At 44.8% G+C, this 18,029-nt stretch overlaps 3 protein-coding genes across 4 annotated transcripts in view; 2 read left to right on the top strand and 1 right to left on the bottom strand.

Annotated features, from left to right (window-relative positions):
- The window catches only part of LOC146246765 (AT-rich interactive domain-containing protein 3B), a 36,657-nt gene extending 30,554 nt beyond the window's left edge, over positions 1-6,103 (top strand). The window contains exons 5-9 of one of the 2 annotated variants that reach the window (XM_084682157.1): positions 761-944; positions 1,993-2,252; positions 3,286-3,558; positions 4,340-4,429; positions 4,794-6,103. In XM_084682157.1, the coding sequence (XP_084538283.1) occupies positions 761-944; positions 1,993-2,252; positions 3,286-3,558; positions 4,340-4,429; positions 4,794-4,975 (989 nt within the window). In that variant the 3' untranslated portion in view covers positions 4,976-6,103. Of the gene's footprint in view, positions 1-760; positions 945-1,992; positions 2,253-3,282; positions 3,559-4,339; positions 4,430-4,793 lie in introns of both variants that reach the window. The other variant, XM_084682156.1, reaches the window with a different exon arrangement.
- Positions 6,104-8,598: 2,495 nt separating this feature from the next.
- Positions 8,599-15,556, bottom strand: LOC146246764 (semaphorin-7A). The gene is made up of 14 exons (XM_084682155.1): positions 15,443-15,556; positions 14,424-14,557; positions 14,155-14,196; positions 13,929-14,030; positions 13,764-13,845; positions 13,530-13,637; positions 12,973-13,115; positions 12,451-12,629; positions 12,031-12,139; positions 11,652-11,847; positions 10,754-10,869; positions 10,406-10,551; positions 9,852-9,919; positions 8,599-9,702 (listed from the first exon to the last, which is right to left on the bottom strand). The coding sequence occupies exons 1-14, from the start codon at positions 15,549-15,551 to the stop codon at positions 9,365-9,367; spliced, it is 1,872 nt and encodes a 623-aa protein (XP_084538281.1). The 5' UTR covers positions 15,552-15,556; the 3' UTR covers positions 8,599-9,364.
- Positions 15,557-16,548: 992 nt separating this feature from the next.
- On the top strand, positions 16,549-18,029 carry LOC146246763 (uncharacterized). The gene has a single exon (XM_084682858.1). It carries the CDS (start codon positions 16,565-16,567, stop codon positions 18,014-18,016), a length of 1,452 nt encoding a protein of 483 aa, XP_084538984.1. The 5' UTR covers positions 16,549-16,564; the 3' UTR covers positions 18,017-18,029.

Below are 18,029 nucleotides of genomic sequence, written 5' to 3'. Positions count from 1 at the left end.
GCCCCCAGAAGCTCCCCATGCTATCAGGCTAGCTCTGGGGCTAACCCAGCCACTGACTCTGTGACTGGCTAACAGCTGAAGGGGTGTGTGGATTTACCGCACACAATCCCTCTAAATGAGCTTCATTATAGCAGGCTACAGGGTGCCCCCCCCCCTGTTGCCCCAGGATTAGACTGAACAATGCCCCTCCCTTTCCCAACCCCCCTCCTCTGACCCCCCCACCCTCCACCCCCTACATCTCCAACACGTGCCAGACCCTTCTAGTCGAGTGGGGTGTTTTGACTTTTCTTAATTGTGACCCTCACACAATTATATGCTCTAAAGTCCACACACACCCACGCACACACACGCACACACACACACACACACACACACTACCTACCACATGTCCCATGACTCGTCTACACACTACCTGCACGCTTTAGTGCAGATAAGCTGTTGACAAGATTAATGCACATGTATCAGAAGTCTGGAACCTTGCAGTCTTTGTATTCAGCCTGGTTGTTTTGGTCAAATCCTCCTTTCCAGGTCAAGCTGGTTATGCCGTAACTGGGCTAATATGTTTTTATCAACCCTTTGTGTGTGCGTACATGGATACGTATATATGTGTACGTGGGATTTGGGATGTTGGTGGTGGGGGGGGGGGGGGGGAGCAGAGTTGAACAGTAGTACAGTTTGTTTGTGTGTTTCCGGTCTATGGGGATGTCTGAATGTGGTTTGTGTCTCCCTCCTTCTCCTCCTCCTTCCCCACCGCCTGCAGGGACCCCAGTCAACCGGATCCCCATCATGGCTAAGCAGGTGCTGGACCTGTACATGCTCTACAAGCTGGTAACGGAGAAGGGAGGCCTGGTGGAGGTCATCAACAAGAAGATCTGGAGGGAGATCACCAAGGGCCTCAACCTGCCCACCTCCATCACCAGCGCTGCCTTCACCCTCCGGACGCAGTGAGTCAATAACACACACGCACACACACACACGTCCGAACATGGGGTCACCAACGCATGCAAACATGCAGTCTGTCCCTGGCATACACATGCTGGTACACACACACGGTGAGTCATTACCACACACACACACACACATTTAGTCTCTAACTCTCATGCATGCCTGCACGTCCTCCCACGTAGTGAGTCACTCACGTGCACACTCAGACGCTCACGCTGTGAGTCACAACAAGCATGCATGCACACTCGTACAGACACACAACAAACGAGCACTCAGGCGCACTCGATCATATCCCATCACAATTATCAACATGCTCTCTCCCTCTTTCTATCTTTGGGTTCTAACCAGTCTTTTTTCTCTCCCCTCTCATTCTATATCCCTCATCCATTACGTCACACACAAGCCCATTGATTCAATGGATTTATTGATGGGATTTAGGTCATAGTTGAGAGTAACGATAGCCTTGCCTATTCCTTACTACATACATACATACATACATACATACATACATACATACATACTTTCTTATGTACAGTACATAACATACATGCGGCCATACATGCATGCAAGCATACCTCCAATTCTGTTGACTATCCCAGGGCCTTAATGAGGCTCAATGTATTTTTAATGCTGGCTGACTCTGCTGTGCTATTCTCCAGCCATCGTCCGGCTTTCTGTAATGGCTGCCTCCGCTCAGTATTGATCTCTTCCAGTGCTCTCTCCCATTAGGCTCCCTGGCATTTCCATGTTTTTATGACAAGGTGGAAACATGCCAACGTCGCTGCTGCGTTCTTACAGAGGCCACTCGCTTTATGGCCTTTATCAAACATGATGTATCGCTCGCTCTGCACCGTCTCTATCAGTGTATCAGATACACTGATGGAGGTTCATGATGCACTGTGGCGACATGTCTTGCATACATTGTTTTCCTTATTCCAAAGGAAGGTGTTTTTTCCGTCCTATCATGGTTCTCTGATACTGCCCTGGGGTTTTCTGATAACCGTGTGTGTATGTATGTGTGTGTGTGTGTGTGTGTGTATGTTCCAGGTATATGAAGTACCTTTACCCATTTGAGTGTGAGAGGAAAGGTTTGAGTTCTCCTGGAGAGCTGCAGGCGGCCATCGACAGTAATCGCCGTGAAGGCCGGCGCCCCAGCTACAGCAGCAGCCTCTTCCGTTTCTCGCCCTCCCCCAGCACCGCGCCTCACATCCTGACCTCTCCCAAGATGCACCTGTCCACTCTGGGGGTCGGCGCCTCGGGGGGTCTCAATGGCTTCCACGTCTCCCCTGGCCACTCCCTCAAGAAAGGTGGGTAGAGGGAAATGAAGGGTTGACCAATCCCAAAATCACAAAGCGAGAAAATAGGAAGTGACTAGGGTTAGCCGTCATCTGGGCAACAGGGTTCAGTGGGTAAATGGATGTTTGAGGACAGATGTAGACTTGCGCGCGATCAGAATGGTGATTGATGGTGTCATACCGCCCTCTGTTGTACATAAGTGAAACTGCAGTATAATATTTACATACTGGTAGTTCATGTTGGTCACACATATAATATAAAGATAGACAATAGAACAGACAAAGGTCCTTTTTTTCTTTTCAACGTTTTTTTTTTGTGGACAAGCTCTTCTACCATATCTGTTGTGTCCTCAAACTATACCTTGTTTGTTGTAGTCTTCTGGTGTGCAAGATCCAAGCAGGTGTGTTTTGTGCCTGTCTTCGTGCATTATGGTGTGTGTGTGTGTGTGTATAAGAGAGAAAGAATTAGTGTGTGTGTGTGTTAGGTAATAGTCTGAGGCTCTGAGTCTTGGGGTCAGACCAAGGGCTGTTCTTTCTACTCAGACTTTACTACATATTAATAAGCAGGTTCCCACGCCAACAGCCCTTTATGGCCAGTGTGGTTTAAAACCTTCAAACCACATCAATGAAGATCTAAAACAGATCACTATCATTACCTGTCTCTCTCTTATCAACATCTGATCTATGGAATGTGGACCAGTACATGACCCAGTCAGGCACTTATTTTGATCTTTTTTTTAGGGAGGGATTGGGATTTTTTGTTGTTGTTCCCTCTCCTTCATTTTGTTCAACATAGTTTCAACATGTAGTTGTCATTTTGATCAGGTGTTCCAGTGTCCTCAAGCTGAACTCCTTTAAAAGAATTTAAATGAGTTCCCATAAATCATGTTCAACGTGAACTCGCTCCTGGTTCTTGTCCTTGTTTACACCCTGCGTTCCTCCATTCACCCCCGTTCTCTTCATCCGTTTGATTCTCCTCTCACTCTCCGTCCCTCACCCTGCGCCCCTCACCTCTCTCCTTTCCTCCTCCCTCTGGCTCCAGAAGACATCCCCCCCTCCATGCTGGCGGCGGCGGCGGCGCGGCCCTCCATGGCAGCGCTGGCTCTGGGGCAGCAGCAGGTGGCCGGCCTGGCACGGGCCGCCACGCTGGAGCAGCTGCGGGAGAAGTTGGAGACGGGCGTGGGCGAGGGTCCCGAGAGGAAGATGGCCAGGCTGGCAGAGGAGCAGCAGAGACTGATGCAGCAGGCCTTCCAGCACAACCTGCTGGCCATGGCCTCCCAGGTGCCCATGAACCTGCGTCTGGGCGCCCCCGCCAGAGGTCAGTGGCAGATGGGCCGAGCACACACATGCATGTACACAAACTCTCTCTCTCTCTCTCTCTCTCTCTCTCTCTCTCTCTCTCTCTCTCTCTCTCTCTCTCTCTCTCTCTCTCTCTCTCTCTCTCTCTCTCTCTCTCTCTCTCTCTCTCTCTCTCTCTCTCTCTCTCTCTCTCTCTCTCTCTCTCTCTCTCTCTCTCTCTCTCTCTCTCTCTCTCTCTCTCTCTCTCTCTCTCTCTCTCTCTCTCTCTCTCTCTCTCTCTCTCTCTCTCTCTCTCTCTCTCTCTCTCTCTCTCTCTCTCTCTCTCTCTCTCTCTCTCTCTCTCTCTCTGTGTGTGTGTGATAGGCACATGGCCTATGTGTTGTAAGTTGCTGGTATGTGTGTGTGTTTGGTGTCTAAACGACAACACACGCTGTTCAGAATGTTGAGAGAGTGAAAGAGAAATAGAAGACTAGAAGAACTGATTCAGTGAACTGAATGAACATATGGAAAACCCATGACAACCACATTTTCAGATGTTAGTGTAGGGCATTCCAACATTTCACAGTTGAACATTGTTCACTGGGTATTGGTGAAACATCTTGTGCTTTCCTTGGCAGTGGGTCACATGCACCGTGCTCTGGAAGAATACTGTGCAATAGTCCCTGTTGGTGATACAACTGATGTGTCATCAGTTTCAATGGGCTAGTCTGTTTTTCTCTCAATTGTTTACTTGTTTATTTAACCAAGGTTCTGCTTTCTCAGTGTCTCACAGTTTTCTTTCCCTCCTTTTCTTTCTCCAGATGAAAAACAAGATATGTCTCTCAGCATTTCCACCAATGGAAACACCAGCATCAGCGTGTCTGTGGAGGTCAATGGCACACTCTACTCAGGTAAGCTTGGCATGTCTAACACTGTCCATCATGTGTTTTAAAGGATGCTGTCAATCACTGTTGCATCCCCAACATACAAGCTTCTTAACCAGGGCTTTTGATATATTTTACACAGAGTAGACTGGGGAAGCTCTGATGACCATCCCTATCAAAACCAAAAAAGGAGGAAGCTTAGTCATAGCTTGGTTACACTAGTCTGGACAGTAATAGAGCAGGGGAATGCATCCATTTTGTCAATAACAGTACTGTAATGGGTGGGGGGGGACTGCCTTTCAAAAACGTTCTCAAATGGCTTCATAATGAAGGAAATAACTGCATAAACGTACAAATGTCTGAAGAGCCTTGTTGACCCTCTGTGTTTCAGGAACCCTGTTTGCTCAGAAGGCTGGAGGTGGCGGAGGGACGGCCATGTCAGCTGCTGTCCCTCCTGTAGCCAGCGCTAGCTTCAACTTTGCTGCCCCATCGGCCCAGAGCCACAGTCCCACCTCCTCCTCATCCTCCAAGGGGCCCGGCTCGGCCGAGCCATCCACCAGCGGCTCACCTTAGCTGGGCTAGCTCTTGAACACAATCCTCAGGCTTCTCCTCAATGCCCAGGCCCAGCATGATTACAGAAATCATTAAGACAAAGAAACTGTTGCACAACAAATACCTCATCGCTCCTGTCAACCTTGGCTGTCCATCATATGATATCATTTGTCCTCTTACACACACACACACACACACACACCAGACATGCACCTATGCATTTTATTCCGCATACAATCACACACTCATGACACAGACACTCTTATCCCAAAAAGATATGCTAAACACAATCAAAAATCCACAGCCAAAACCCATTGACAGGTGTTCCACAACCGAACTTGAAGAGTTTTATTATTTAGGACTTCTGTTTGTTGCCATGTTGTTGTCCTTTTGATTTTAGTGTTTTAGATTTTTTTTGTTTTGTTTTATTCTTTATACATACCTCTAATCAAGTACCCTGCAGTGGCATCTATACCTCAGTTGGACTATACTTAAAAACATGAATTAACGTAATTTTTGTATTGTTTTTCATCTTGTTAAAATCAGGGGGAATTCTTTTTTCTGCTTTTTGCAACGGAAACCTCACAATCAACACACAACCTATGCATTTAACCACCTGGACGCTCAAGTTGCCATGATGATGAGCATGTAGTAGAGAGAGATCACTACATCGCCTGATACTCCAAATGGATATCGATCGCACAGATCAACACCTAATTCCTCACATCATCTTTCAATGGTCAGGCACAGCGCCACTCGACTTGGTCTGAAAACATCTTATTCTTACTTCAGTGGAAGGACCTTGTAACCTCAACTTCGGCGTGGAGGGACGTGTATCCGTCATTGTGGCACCGCAGCATGCTGGGAAAAGCAGCAATGCTCCCCAGCTGCAGAACTAGCAAGGCCCCAGGCCTATGCCCGCACCCTACTTTCCAACTATCAGAAAAGTAGCATCAGCTCCAAGGTTTTTTAAGTTCCTGCATTAGATGGAGGAGTTGTTGTGTGTATGTTTGTGTGTGTGTTCCCCTCCACAGCGTTTGCTTGTAACCATACCTTTCCAAACCTCACCACCGCCTCTCCATTTGGCGAGAGGCGCCTATCTCAGGAAGCATTGTGAAGTCTCAGCGGGACGTTGTTTTACGCGGGGGGGAGGGGGGGTGCGGGGCGGGGGGAGTGGGAAGGATCATACCGAAAGAATGCACAAATCGAAGAGACTGTTCTCAAAGAATACCTCAGACTCTGGAATGGAGAACGACACTACATACCTCATTGCTGCAAAGCCAACATGACTTCAGTGGTGGTCAACCTCCACCAAAGTAAACTCCTCGGTCCTCAGGAGTGGTCTCCTGAACTCTGGGCATCTAGGTGAGCCACTGTCTGGCAGAGGTAGTAGGGACACGTACTGTACCAAGCTGAACTGGGATAGGCTTGCTCTCCTGTATGTCATCGCTGTTTGTTTAGTTTAGGTTTTAATTTAGGTCTGTATGAAATGAAAGCAATCTGTGCTGTGAGGCATTGCGCCACAGGCAACAATGACACTCTGCATGAGTACAATCAGTTGACCAGTCATTTTTCTAACACCCCCAGTAACTGATCGGTGGTGGCCTTTTGGTTATTGCACAGCTGAATACCAAAAACTAGCAGAGTGAGTCCTCTAGCCTGGAACACACACACAATCCTGTGCTGTCATTGGCTAGTGGGGACCAATAAAATCAAGGTAAGAGAATCTACAAATTAGAAAGACAGCCAGGATCAACTTTGCATAGCCTTGACCTCCACGTATACGTACGCAGACCCATGTGAGGATAGAGCCGATGGGAGCCCATCTCACTGGCTGTAAACAGGTATTTGGCTATTAAGGTTCAGCCCGGAACAGCTCCACTCTCTAAGAACCACTTCAGGGAACAATCTCCTCAGAGAGCCAGTGTGGCTGTCTGGAGAAAGATCACATCCTATTTTTTTCCGGTTTTCCCCTCAGAGGTGGAGGCACTCTCAAAAGTATTTCTTTTCTGCAATTCAAAGAAGAAAAGTATTTTTTTTGAGGGGGGAAATTGATTTTCGAGCTTTAACCGTGTTGAATGTGAGGCAGTTTATCTGTTTTGAAAAACCTTTATTCAGCCACCATGTTAATCACAGAGCCGAACAAGCCTTGACGCTTTTTAGTGGACAGCGTAAAGCTGTTTGGTGTTGGGTTTTGCAGACCTTATTGCAGCGCGGCTCACAGTTCCAGCTTTGAGGACCTGAAGTTACCCCTGCAGTCCCTCAAGATGACAAACTAAGTCCACATTTTGTACAGATGAAAGATGTAGTTGCTGCCTTAATATCAGTTGCTGGTGAGAAAACCAGAGCACGTTTCAGGAGCTCCGCTCCAAAGAACTGTTTGTTTTACTTCAAGCTTAATCCTTTGAAGAGTTGAACGGTGTTTCCACTGTCTTTTTAATTCAATCATTCAGACATTAGACACCTACCACCAGGTTTGTTTATACGTTTCCAAACCAAGGTTTGATATTTATTTGCATTGATTTTATTTTTTTCCTTCTGATGGACATACAGTATATAATGATGACTTAGCTCTATCACCTACTGTAGGAGGTGTTGCTAGAATACTTCTGGTTTCTCTGTCGTTTTGGAAAAAGAAAACATTTGTTTTATCCAATCAGTCAGTTTGACAGTGTAACCTTACAGCCTTTGCATGAGTGTGTGTGTCTGAGAGAGTGAGTGGATGTGTGGATGCTAGTGGGGGGATTGTTTTTAACTGTAATGCCATATATATGATACTGCAGCAGGGCTGGCAGAACATAAACAATAACATGAACGGGCAGACAAACCCACATACTCTGTGAATACAGTTTACAGCTCAGGCTAACATTGTGATTGTGTGTGTGTGTGTGTGTGTACATGTGTTCTTGAAGACCCCCTACCTCTTATCACCATGTTACCTCATTGAGCTGCAGTCATTGTTGCATTTGATGTTGAAGTCATGACCTATGGCATGTCTACTTATAGTGACACCAACAAATGCAGTGCTGTAGCTGTAGTGACTCGCCTAGTGCTCTTTTAGACTCATTTGGGTTTTGCTTTTATTTTTTTCCTTTTCAGTTACAGACAAGGTCACATCACTCAGGAAACTGTGAAGTTGGAAGTCTGCAGACCGTTGTCTAAGACTGTTAGGAGTTCATTAGCTTTGTAATAGTTTTACATCTAACGTGATCTGTGTAAACAGGTTCATATGCAAGTGGTTATTGAATATACCTCATTTATCAATTTTATGTTGTTTTTGGCTTGTACAATGCTCCTTATATAAATTGATCTGTGGGGTTTGTGCATCTGTTTTGTACTGTTGTTATTATTATGGACATGATAATAATGATATTACTGATATTATAGTTTTTCTTTTTGAATTCAAGCAAAATTAGGACAGAACGTGAATACTTGTTAAACTGGTTTGTGCAGATTGTATTTAAAAGAGGAGCACTTTTCCAAAGTGATTTTGACACATTCAGTTTTGTTCACATTAGTAATATAAACATGTGGTTCTCAGGGCTTTAAACTTGTATGTCATGATAAAGTTTTACTTTATATCTTAAAAGGAGTGTTTTTGTTTTTGATCTGCATTGCAATACAAATGACAACAATGACAAGGAAACGTTTCAGAACATTTGCTGCATAATATTTTATCATAACGATAAGAGGACAATCTCACAGAAACTCCCTGGCAGAGAGGAAGTTTATGTCATTAGCTAATAGACAGAGTATGCCCAGAATGAACTGAAACTAGGAATTGGAATAAGACTAAGAGGTCCATACAGCAACAGCAGACTTTTCTATTGGCAGAAAAGCAAGCCAGTAAAATCAGTGGTGAAAATCTGCTATCAATTTTGGGGGGGACAATTATATGACATTTTCTCAAGAGCAATTCCTGAGAGGGAGACTTTACTTTAAAATTACTGCTGTGACACATAACCAACATTGTAATAAGTTAAATGTATATCATTAATATTATTTAGATTTCCTTTCCCACAATGGTGGGGTTGTGTCCCCCCCTGGGATTTCCTCCTATGAGTAAAATAAAACGTGTATATATATAAATCTAAAATATATTATTAAAGGTGTTAAATAATTTAAGAGTCCTTGCCTGTAGGAATACATTTCATAATCGTGTCATGTTAAATTAAATAATGGAAAAAGATCAGATGGATTCTTGGACAGTTCCATTTCTCTATGCAAATCCAAGACAGTGCAATAACAAGCTGCTGCCGAGTCATGAAGAGCAGAAAGTCCTGAGGTAGCATGGCTGTATTGCACAGCCTAGCAAAACAAAAGTGCAAATTGTGGCAAACGTTGGATGAGGCCCATAAGTGCCCATTCAAAGAAGAATTCACATTTTCTAAGTGCCTATAAGCACACAAACTAACACATCAGCATCTGCACCCCTGTGACTATAACAATGATCCAGCCCAGATGGCATGATGCCAGTCCAGGTGTGCCACCCTCCACCAGTAAGGTGTACTGTGCCAGGGTCCTGCGGTAGCCCCCCTCCTCAGACTCACACCTGTAGGTGCCAGCGTTCCCAAAACTCATGCTCTCAATCAGCAGCAGACACTCACGCTCGGTGGCAAGGAAGGGAAGGGACTCATCATTGCGATACCAGCTGTACTGCGCGTGATTGGACGACATTGGACAGATGAGGAAGTGCTTTGAGTCCATTTTTACACGGCGGACATCTGTCGCTGGGGAACTTGTCTGAACTGAGAAGGGAAAAATACGGAAATGTTTCTTTCAATTCAGTTCAACGTTTAAACTAGCTTTGTTTTTATTGCTCATGTGACGTCTGACAAAATGACACACCATATCATCATCATCAGGTATTACAGCACCACCACAGACTGTACTCTACCTTTGTATAAAAGTTCCTTTTGAGGGGTCTCGCAAATAGTAGCATCCCCATGGGTCACATCAGTCATGCTGCAGTAAAAGGACATCAAAATATTCAAATGTTAGGAAGATTTTGATCTTCAGTGATAACCAGTGAATTGATACCCCACACTGCTTCTCAAATTGCTACAACTGATAACGAAAGGTCATTTTTTATATCTAACATGGACAATCATTTGTCCATCATTTGTGGTCGCTACATCCTGTTCCAGGAAAGCCACAGCTCTTTCTCACTACTCCCTTGACCATATATGGTATCGCTTCAATGTGTACCATTACTAAATATTATTTTTAGTAAGTGAGTGTGAACACAAGCCACAGAGGCCCCATATTCGACAGCCAAAACGCTTGCGTTGGATTAAACATAACCACCTAAGATTGACGATTTACGACCCCCATTCTTTGTCTCTCTTTTTTTGGTCAGTACAAATCAAATGTAACTCTCAGTTCTCCAACACCACAGTACATGTTGCGATGCTGAGCAGAGGGCAGGCAGTGCGGGGTGCAGGTCTGTACCCTGTAGCGGGGGTGCAGTGTGTGCCATTCCAGCCACAGTAAGGGTCCCGGGCCAGGACACAGTCCTCACACTGGGGTCCATACTGGCCACAGCTGCCCAGGTCCACCTGGACCAGCTCACTGCTGGAACTCACATAAAGCTTGCTCTGAAATCATAACAACAAAAGATGATGGTCGATGTCCTTCATGTACAGTAGCCCTTCTTATAATTTACATCATACGATGAAGTGGAACAATAACTACATATTTGCCTAGGCATTTACTACCTATTGTATCTAATATCTACTTGTGAATGTGTTTATACAGGATGTGTGTGTGCTACAGTAAAGTCTGAGTTGCCCCACTCACCGCGGAGGAGTGGATCATCATGTTAAGAATGTGCGTTCTTTTGTTAAAGGGTTGATACTCAGCAATGATGAACGCTTTGTCATCCTTTTCGAGAACTTTATGAATGACTCCCTTCTCTACAAAAGAAACACAGATGGTCAGTCTAATGAAACAATCCTTTTCATTTAAAGACGTATTTATCAGATGCTTTTTATAAAAATAAAAATAAATTAACATAGGACAGACAGATTTCTTCAAGGTGTCTTGTACATCATTTATTTAGCAAGCTTCGTTCTGGTCTCAGTCATACCTGTCAACACTCCCGTTTTCCCCGGGAGTCTGCCGTACTTCACACCCGTCTCCCGCCCCCCTCCCCTCCCTGTGAAACTCCCGTGAAGCTTTATTTCAATTATTCAAGCTATGTCTCTGACCCCCCCCCCCCCACGCCCCATCGTTCTGACGTGTCCTGGATTTTAGTACTCAAATATTGACAGGTATGAAGTTTCAACCCACACAGTTAACTTATTGCAGGATATGCCTCATTCTGTGTTGAGTAACTTCCAGTACACATTACAACATCTGCAATGTTGTCATGTGTTCATTTAATAGCAACTTCCTGATCAACAGTCAAATGTTCTAACCTTAAGCTGGCATGTTAGTCTTCATATGTGTAATGTATAGTAAGAGCTAGCACCTTCCCAGCACAGTAAGACACTAACCAACCAAGTTTTCCAACATCTGTTTACTAGGTGATGTGTAGTTTCCCGAAACTCGATAAGGTTGAGTCTTCCCGTGAAAACTCATAACTTGTGGTTTGTGTGAATGGGCTTTGCACAACATTCTAGTCAAAGTACTATTTCATCAATCATAGCTTGATTAATCAGATATACTTTTTAATGGTGCCTGTAGCTTCTCTTACCTGTGGATAAGAACAGGACCGTGTGTTGTCTACCATCGGCGGTTTGGACCCGATCCCCCAGGATCTGTGTGTAATTGTGGTGGTGAACTAGGAGAGGTCCGCTGTTGCTAGTTGGCATAACCCAATCCACCATTTCATTGTGGTCGTTCACCAGCTTCACAAACTCGTGGGTGAGTATTGTGCTGTCTTGGCTGCACTAAAACAGGAAGAGGAAGGTTGAAGTTGGACAGAGTATCAACAGTAGACATCTACAATAATAACGGCTTAGTATCACTAGCCCAAAGTGGTATTTGCTTCTGTCAGAAGGACAACAAACACAATATTAAAGGACAGGCGGTAGAAGAGTTATAACAGTATTAATACTAAGTTAAAGGCATACTATTCCAGGTCGTAGGCTTGAGATGTCCCCTTTGTATCCCTCGAAGTCGGAGGCCTTAAATACCCTGTCAATATCTTTCATGGTGTAGACACACACGACACTCACACCCCTGGAGGGAGAAGTAAGGACAGATCAGTAACCTATGGTTACAATTGTCTGTTCAAAAGGAAACTGCTGGTTCCCAAGATTAGAAAGAAGAACTGTGACCTAAAAAGTGTCAGAATTAGAACACATTGAAACATGTCCTAATGTCACAACTTAATTAAGTTGAAGTTACTTTAAGTTTAGTTTTTGGTCAAGTATCTTTTCACCCGAGCAACCAATGACAGTTTTCAGTTGCTCTTTACTAGTGGGTTTGGGTTAGAGGCATCATAGGACATTGCATGTCCTATTGCATGTGCATGATGGGTTTTGTCCTACCAGGTGTTTCTGAAGAGTCCATAGACCCTGGTGTCCTGCCAGCGCTCTGCTTTCAGAGTGGCTGTATCTACTAGCTGGCTGAAATACTGCTTGCTGGTCGGGTCACCACACAATAGCCGGGCTCTCAGCTGGGATGTCCAGGAGTACTGGAAGGTCCCCTTGGGTCCACCCACATCGGCCTAGAACCAGAGAACAACCAATCAGCATGCATATGCGGCATGCTTTATGTACTAGCCAAAGTGCAGGAGACATGTGGTAGCAAATGTCCTGCATGTTTTAGATGTTTCCCTGTTCCAACACACCTGATGCAAATGAATGGGTTGTTATCAAGCTCTGTGGAAGCCTGTTAACAGCCCTTCATTTGAATTATGGATTATAATTTACATTATAATGAGAAGCCTCCTTATGGTTTAACGTGATGATAGAATACCAAATTCAACTCCTAAAGTCATAGCAAAGTTGGGAAATGTATGTTAACATGCGTAAATGCAGGTTCTTGATTTTTAGAATGACACAGCTCACCATGCAGATCTGGGCCACCCTGGGAATCCACAATTCAGAGTCACGGTTAGGATCAGGATTTTTTTCCATGTAAAAGGCATACAGTTTGTCTTGCAGACGCTCTTCTCTTGGGCCACTCACCACCAGACTCAAGTACCTCAGCTCTGAGGGGACAGGAAGACATCTCTATAGACTGCACTGCTTTACGACTTGACTTTGAGCCTGGATATGGTCCTTTTTATAACCTCAATTTGACTCATCACAGACAAAAGAGGTCCTTGCTGTAGGTATGACAAGCAAATTAGAAGAAAAGAAACGGCTCAAAAAGTTTACATCTGCTTTTCTGTGTGCCAAAGTTATTTTCCAGTGAGTCCACTGACCTTTGACTACACATTTGAACATTACATTTTAAGATGCAGTGCTGAAAGAAATGTAACCAGCTAAAGGAAAAAACATTCACTGCAAAATGTCTTTCATAGCTTGTTCTCAAGACCATTTTACTAATAAAATGTCAGCAGCATCGCCTCATACATGGACAACCACTTGTTGGATCCAACAGCCAACTGTTTCCTTCATACCTGTATGACTGTCCTTGGGGGTGGTTTTGGTCTTACCAAACCTGTAGATGCCTACTGGGCCCTCAGTACCAGACCGAGTGGTGTAGAGCTGCTCATCATCAGCAGTACCTGGACCAAAACAAACATGGGCTACGTTACAAACAGCCACTGTGGAGTCTTCATTGTCCCGGACAACACATGTTCTACAGTAGAATTGATCTGAAAAAGCAGCATGATGTGTTAATCCATCCTCACCAATGAGGAGAGATGGCTCCCGTTCCTGATAGTTTGGCTTTATGTGTTCAGATGGGGTGCACCCAGAAGAGTTCGCTGGGTTCTACACAGAAATATTAGGCTACTGTTAACATTCACCCTTCTAATTAATTTATTACAGCAACATATGTACAGGATGTGCTATACCTTGTGACAACACATGCCATCATCTCCATTTGTCCCGCCACATATCAGAAGTTGGCCTGTTTCTTCATTACTATATAACACTGTGATGTTGTATTGACAATCCTAAAGCACAAAAAAAAGATAAAAATTACTGCTGGTGGCATTTATTTTCCCTACACAAACTGTATCCAAAAGGTGTGTCGAATTTCGATGCACTAATTTAAATAACAAATGAAAATGTACTTACAGATGAGAGTGGAATATCACAAACTTTTTCAAACACAGGAATCTGAAAATAAGTTGCCAAAAAGACAGTTGAAGCCATCCATCATCTCCATCAAGTACATCCACAACTCCTGCTAACTCATCACTACCATGGCGTTTCTGTTAGGGACCTTGAATATTCTTAGAACAAATGGTTTTATGCAACACCCTGATTGCTCTTAAACAGAACAAGAAGGCTTGAGGAACTAACAAAAAGTTTGGGTTGAGGCTGTAGAATACATATATCTTTACCTCTTTAATCTGCCGCGCGTGAAAGTCAGCCTTGAGAAGCTGTCTCCCTGCGACATATACTTTATTTTCTTCTGGGCATTTCAGCAGTTCCACTTGTCTTTGCTCAGGCAATGGCAACCTTTTATATATAAATTCTAGGTGGAAACACATGCAAATCATAACATGTATTTTCAGCCTCGCCGGCTGTAATTGGCTTCTGTAAACGCGCCAAAACTCACGCAAACGTTGCTATGGGACACGGTTGTTGCTTGTTGGTGACTGACAGTGTGTGAACTGGCCACTGGTGAGGTGAGCGTTATTGTGTGTCAAAATGAGAAACTTGTAATAATCGTCTTGACTATTACTATGAACTAAAATCCAAGCGAGTACAGTTAGTAGTGGTTTGCCAAAATTACACTGAAATGAGTAGGTTTATGGTATGGCTAATGAAAGCTTGCAATTTCCGTTATTGTTGGTCAGCTATTGGCATGCGCGCGCACCTGGAAGAAAGTGTCCCCATGGGCATATCTAGCCCTATGTTGTTTCATTACCCCCCAAAATTTATATATATATATATATAAATTTGTTAATTTCTCTTCCTAAAACCCACTAGAGGACACTTATAAAAATGATATTTTCACAAATGTATTCTGGGGGGAACATGCCCCCAGACCCCCACAGTTTTGCTGGGTCACAGGTAAAATAATTTGAGTTATAGTTTTTTTTCAGGGGCTTAGCCCCCCCAAAAGTGGAAACCGAGATTTGCCCCTGAGTGTCATTCATTTGGGGTTGAGGAAGTTGGCAATCCTAGGCCGAAGTCATAAATAAAATAGCATATAGAGCTGAGTGGTCATTCTTTAAACAATTCAATTTAATTGGCTTGCCAGTGTCAACTGCTACAGCGTCTCGCTCGGGTAACGGGTAAAAATATAACAAACTATAGCGCCTCAGTTATTGAATGATCATTGAATTATTATCAATATTTGACTAAATAGCCTACATATAGGCAAATATTCGCAACAGAAATACTTCACACTTACCTTTGGCTGTTAGAGTAATTCTTGGTGTTTGAGATACGTGTATATGTTTTAATGAGAAAGCCACAAAAAACGCCATTGAAAAGACAAGCGAACAGAGAAAGCGACACATACTTCCTACACCGTTTGATGATGTGACCCTCAGACGGACGGACACCGTGTTTCTAAACCATAGCCTATAGGGAAGTAGGGGTGATGCGTGTAAAAAAAAAAAAAAGTTGGGTAATCCCGCGGGGTTTGGTAATTTATAATTAAGAGCTACTTTCTTGATATCTCTGTTTTTGTCTTGAAAACTGGAAAAGACATTTTTTTGCTAGCGGTAAGGATTAAGCGGCGTGGGTTATGGTGAGAACCACAGCCAGTTGAATTAATTAACATACATTCGGACATCTAAATCGCCTCGATTAATTCTTAATACCATACCATAATCGTGGTCATTACAATATGATTTGCCACACAAATGTGCAATCTTGGCTGGTTTAAATGCACTAAGATATATAGCCTATGAGAATATGATAAATGTTTGCAGTGGGCATATCACTTGGTCTATCTATATGTAGACACTATAAGCGCCTGCCCACATTCTTCCAAAAGGCTGTAATTTCAGGCCCGAAAAACACCGTTGTTGTGTAAACGGGGTTCTCGAATCCCTCAAATGCTTGTGGGCTGAAATGGATCCAAAATCAATCCCTGGTGATGGTTTGTCTTGATTTTATAGAAATTTTCCAGTAGGGAAGTCAAATGCCGATGATCATGAGTTATGATCCAGGCACATATGACTTTAGAAGAACAAGGCACATTATTGTATTCATAGACAATGATTTTATTAGCCACACAACACTATGTAGGTCATGTGTGGGCTCTGCCACAGGTTGAAGTTCACACAAGGGGGGAATGTCCCTGTACTAATACGATTTAAGTCGCTCTGGACAAGAGCGCCGAAACGAGTTTGCGCCCCAGCCCCGTGTGTGACGTGAATAGAACGGAGATAAAATATTCCAAGCCATTGATGACGGTATTGCAGGACATACAACGTCATAATCACGTTTCCTGTATTTAAGTAACGATCGAGCGATCGAGGCCATATTTGGATTTTCTTCCGTCGTTGACAGAAATTACGTCGCAATGAAAAGAAAGTCAGTGAGGCAGGCAGAAAAGAGAGCTGCGCAGGAAATGGCAGCTCTGCAAAGAGAAGAGAGTACAATAAAGGACGCTCAACCAATCATCAAAAACCCTGACCGTTCTTCTGCTCCTGAAGTGAAACCGGCATTTACCCCTGTAACGGTGGCAGCGGAGGCCTCCGCTGGTGAGACGTCGGCACCTCGCAAGTCGAGGATGCGCCGCGCTAGAGAGTTCATGGAGGAGGAAAGGAGGGCAGCGGAACAGCAGCTTCTGATAAAGATTAACCAAAAGGAGCACGAGGTGCTTCGTGAGAAGGAGAAGACTGCAGACATGCAGAGAGAGATGGACAGGCTGCTTGGTACAGCTGCGCGGCTAAAGCACGAGCTGGCAGAGGAGAAGGCTCGTTCTGGACAGAAGACCAGGTGGCTTCATAAGGGGATGGACATGCTCAGGGAGAGGGCTGCTGACCTGGAGAGACAGTTGGCAGAGACCAAGATTCAGGCAGCAACATTCTCTGACGAAAATGAGAGACTGCAAGAGAGCCTTGGGGAAGAGAGGCAGAGGGTCGAGTCGCTCCAGGGAAGGCTGACTGTGGCCGATACAAAGACCCGGTCAGCCACAGAGACTTGCACACGCCTGCAGGACCTGTTGGAGCAGACCCAGGTCAGCATGATGGCTATGGCAAGCGACCATCTGACCGAGAAACAGAACCAGCAGAAGGTTGAAATGAAGATGATGCTGGAGATGAAGGAGGCTCTGAATGGTCAGATGAAGGCTGAGACTGCGCTGGTCCAGGTCCAGGCCAGCCTAGTGGCCGTTGTAAAACACAACACGCGGGAGAAACAGGTTCTTCATGAGAGATTGTCCGAAGAGAAACGCAAGTCCAGACTGACTCTCCAGGCATGCTCCCAAGCTGAGGAAGCTCTGGCTGAAACCCAGACCAGCATGGTGGCCATGGAGGGTCAGGTGGAGTCACTCACAGGCCAACTGACAGACCTGATGAAGAACAGAGAGGAGGAGCAGAACATCTTAGTAGAGGAGAAGATCCAAGCTATGGCAGCACAGGGGAGGGCTGAGAAGGCTCTCTCCCAGGCCCAGGTCACTCTCAGGGAGATGAAGCAGAGCCGCCTGGAGGCCGAGAAAGGCTGGATCAAGCTTATGGTCAACAACCTGGAAGAGATCAGTTCCCTCGATAAAGACACTCTTCACACCCTGTGCCTGCAGTGGCAGGGGTCGAGTGATGAACAGTTGGAGAGGAAGGACAGGGACTGGAGGAGGAAAATGGAAAACCTGGAACTCCAGATGAGAGAGCTGGAGGAGGAGAAGCAGCAGGCTCAGACAGACCTTCAGTTTGCCCTGTCCCAGATTCAGGCCATCAGAGATGGATTCCTAGGCAGGCTTCTGTTTAAAAAGGCAAAGAAAAGAATGGAGAGAACCAAGCAGAAGGAGGGTTAGAACCCTCACCCCT

This window comes from Hypomesus nipponensis, chromosome 19 (assembly GCF_054491055.1).
Source record: "Hypomesus nipponensis isolate SF chromosome 19, ASM5449105v1, whole genome shotgun sequence".
Taxonomy (NCBI): domain Eukaryota; kingdom Metazoa; phylum Chordata; class Actinopteri; order Osmeriformes; family Osmeridae; genus Hypomesus; species Hypomesus nipponensis.
This window is presented reverse-complemented; position numbering and strand designations above follow the sequence as displayed.

What these genes read in the sequence shown, in the direction of transcription:
- LOC146246764 (XM_084682155.1), bottom strand. Translation starts at nt 15,551, where the DNA reads ATGTGTCGCTTTCTCTGTTCGCTTGTCTTTTCAATGGCGTTTTTTGTG. An exon ending in GGAGCCATCTCTCCTCATTG is followed by an intron (nt 13,638 to 13,763) that starts GTGAGGATGGAT and finishes GTTTTGGTCCAG; the next exon opens with GTACTGCTGATGATGAGCAG. An exon ending in CAAGCCTACGACCTGGAATA is followed by an intron (nt 11,848 to 12,030) that starts GTATGCCTTTAA and finishes TTCCTGTTTTAG; the next exon opens with TGCAGCCAAGACAGCACAAT.
- LOC146246763 (XM_084682858.1), top strand. Translation starts at nt 16,565, where the DNA reads ATGAAAAGAAAGTCAGTGAGGCAGGCAGAAAAGAGAGCTGCGCAGGAA.